A 3,463-nucleotide genomic window follows, 5' to 3' on the forward strand; every position below is an offset into this window, starting at 1 on the left:
CTAGATGGCCGCTTGTTTACCTTCAAGCTTTTAAGACCCCAGATGCTATATCTTTTGATAGCCGGGCACCATCAGCTTTCTTCACCACATTTGCTTATTCTGCCTAGCCATTTTCTGTGAACTTTGTGAAGGGCTGTCATAGTATGTCAGTTGACTGGATTGTCCTTTGAGATGATGCTACGACCTCCCGTACTTCTGTTGTAAATACTAGAGAGTGGACACTGTGCTGTTCTTTACTTTGACCTCACTGAGACTCCCGGGGTGGTACAAACAGTGGCATCGACTGCTAATTGAGAGGTTGAAGGTTTGATGGCATCCAGCAGCACCTTGGAAGAACGGTCTGATGATCTACTTCTGAAAAATCAGCCATTGAAAACCATGTGGAGCCCAGTTCTACTCTGACACACCTGGGGTCCCCATGACCTTGACTCATGGGCACCTGGTTTGCTGGTTTTATGTGTCTTGTTCTGTACCTTGAACTTGATCTTTTTGTCTAACAGATCAATTCGGACATTGAGATGAGTCTGTAGGATCTTCTTCAGTTGGGGAGCGTGGGCATCTGTATAGTAGTCGTTGTTTGAGTAGCCCTCATTTAGCCAATCCCTGATGATAGTAGGTACGTAGGTTGCTTATAATTTTTTTATATATTCTAAATAGTGCTGTAATAAATAAGTTGTGTTTATATAATATCCTGTGTTTAATAGATCCATACCTCCTACTTTCGTTACTCATCCTGCCATGCCATATTTTTCCTTATCACTTACCTATTTAATGAACCCTACTCGGTTTTTTCCCAAAATGTTCATTTACTACTTGCCTCAGTATTCAGCCTTTAAGAAAACCAAGAAATCGGTTGGTGTCTGTGTTTTCAAGGATCATTAGATAGGGTCAGGAATGTACACCCCTGACTGTGAGAAGCCTGTCACGAGACAGGGACTGAATAAGGCAGGGAGCTCCCTAGCCACTGCATACACAGTCCATGGTAGTGACTGCCTTTTGTTCTGCAGTGCTCCGTACAGTGCTGTAGCTATAGTAAGTGTGCAGACAGTCCCTTTATGTTCAGCCAGACAAAACAGATCATGTGGATAAGATGACATTTTAAAAAGGGAAACCTCACTGAGGTGGTAAATTGTGTTTGTTTCCAGCTCTGACACAGACCCTGGAGATGAGACAGACCTTCCAAAAGCAGCTGCAGGAGATAATGTCTGCAACATCAGTAGTGAAACCCCAAGGGCCGCACACTTCCCTGTCAAGGAGTGCTTGTAACAGCGCCTCTTCAACCCCCGACAGCTCTCGCTCCGTCCGCAGTGGGCGAAGCAGGGTCTTGGAGGCCCTGAGGTATGTATCTGTTGCGGACAGGACTGGAAGCTGATGAGAGGAAACCCACGGCCATTGAGCTGAGTAGCCTGACTCTCAGCAGCCCTGGTTCGGGTTTCCAAGGCCGGCAAGCTTTACAGGGCCAGATGGCCTCCTCTTTCTCCCGGGTGTGAGAGGATCGCAGCTCCTTACAGCACAGTTTGAGGAGCGAATATGTAGATAAGCAGACTGTCAAGGCCAGTGAAAAGTACTGCCCTCTAACCTAGTCCCCTAAACCAGTGTTAAATTTGTAAGGAACCTCTGCAAAATTTCTATTAAAAATATCTGTCTAAAATTATACACACATTGAGTAGTTCATACTAGTTGAGTTGACAAACAAAGGTAATTACAGATATTAGTATGCTGTGACTTGAGTTCAGTAACATAAATTTATCATTTTTTCCTATTAAAGGAAAAATCTCTAGTGATTAATATTATAGGACTTACATCTTGACTCGATGAATTTTGTGTTTGTCTTATGCTAACTATACTTTATGAAGGCAGTTTGTCTGGAAATTGAGTCAAAGAGACTTTTTGATGAATGTCTTATTGTAGATATTTATAGATGTACATGTTCTTGAAAAATCTTAGGTTGTCAGAGTAAATAAATACACTCAGGATAAAAGACCCCTCTTTTGTGAATGCGCTCTTTGGGTTCATCAGATGTTAGTGGTGAGCACACATTGCATTTGGACTCTTGAGTGTGGATTTTGTTAAGTCAATCTCTTTATCTAAGATCCCTGGGTGATCACCTTCAGTGGTTGGTTTGGTGCACATGGTTGGTTCTCTACTAAGCAGAAAGCTGGCAATTTAAACCCACGTGGTATTACTGTGGAAGAAAGGCCTGGCCGTCTACTTCAGGAGTAAACTCTGTGAGTGCAGTTCTACTCTGAAGCTCATGGAGTGGCCACAAGTTGGAATAGCTACAGTGGGCTAGCAGGCTGTCCAGTTATTTTAAGTTGTCATTTTTATTCCTCAGGCAGTCTCGTCAAATAGTACCTGATATCAACACAGAGCCCTCGCAAAATGAACAAATCATTTGGGATGACCCTACTGCCAGGGAGGAGAGGGCCAGGCTTGCCAGTAACTTGCAGTGGCCCATTTGCTCCACACAATGCTCTGAGCTTCAGGGGAACATTCAGAACTCAGAGGGTTCCCCTCTCCAGGATCCGCTACATGACGCAGAGGTCACTGAGCAGGGTAAGGAGAGAAGTCGATTCTGTTCACGTGGAGTGCATGGGGACCTCTTATAAAGACGCGAATAAGCAAAGAGGGGTTCTCTGAGTTGTACGTGCAAACAGAAATTTACTGGGAATTAATGATTTGGGATCAGACTTAAGAATCAGAAAAAAAATGTCCAATGTAGATAAAATTACATAAGTTTAAAATGTGTGCATCACTTTGTATTTGTTTAGTGTAGTAGTCTTTTTAAAGGATATATCTGTTAATGTTGCACCTTCTTTTTTTTTTTTAATAATGTTTCCTGCTTTATGCCTGCATCTTTAACAATGGCTAAAGTAAAGAAAATGCTACCTTTTTGTTACCAGGACACTGACTTGAAACACACACGTGCGTTATTTTTTCATTTTCTTTTAGGGACTGGACATTTAAAGTTAAGCGCAAAGACAAACTTTTGGGGGAGGGGGACCTATACATACTTAAGTATAAAGCTGAAGTGATTTCTTTTTTTTTTTTTAATCGTTTTATTAGGGGTTCATACAACTCATCATAATCCACACATACATCAATTGTGTAAAGCACATTTGTACATTCATTACCCTCATCACATTTGCTCTCCACTTAAGCCCCTGGCATCAGGTCCTCATTTTTTTCCCCTCCCTGCCCGCTCCCCCCTCCCTCATGAACCCCGGATAACTTATAAATTATTATATGTCATATCTTGCCCTGTCCGACATCTCCCTTCACCCACTTTTCTGTTGTCCTTTCCCCAGGGAGGAGGTCACATGTAGATCCTTGTAATCGGTTCCCCCTTTCCAACCTACTCTCCCTCTGGTCACTCACACCACTGGTCCTGAAGGAATCATCTGCCCTGGATTCTTTGTGTTTCCATTTCCTATCTGTACCAGTGTACATCCTCCGGTCCAGC

The 3,463-nt window shown here is 42.9% G+C and overlaps 1 protein-coding gene across 1 annotated transcript in view; it reads left to right on the forward strand.

Moving 5' to 3' along the window:
• Positions 1-3,463, forward strand: part of TOPBP1 (DNA topoisomerase II binding protein 1) — a 55,339-nt gene that overhangs the window by 37,545 nt on the left and 14,331 nt on the right. Inside the window, exons 19-20 of the mRNA XM_045297815.1 lie at positions 1,146-1,338; positions 2,336-2,556. Of these exons, the coding sequence (XP_045153750.1) occupies positions 1,146-1,338; positions 2,336-2,556 (414 nt within the window). The remainder of the gene's footprint in view (positions 1-1,145; positions 1,339-2,335; positions 2,557-3,463) is intronic.

Source organism: Echinops telfairi, unplaced genomic scaffold (assembly GCF_000313985.2).
Source record: "Echinops telfairi isolate 266 unplaced genomic scaffold, ASM31398v2 ScPeMD7_7422;HRSCAF=8460, whole genome shotgun sequence".
Taxonomy (NCBI): domain Eukaryota; kingdom Metazoa; phylum Chordata; class Mammalia; order Afrosoricida; family Tenrecidae; genus Echinops; species Echinops telfairi.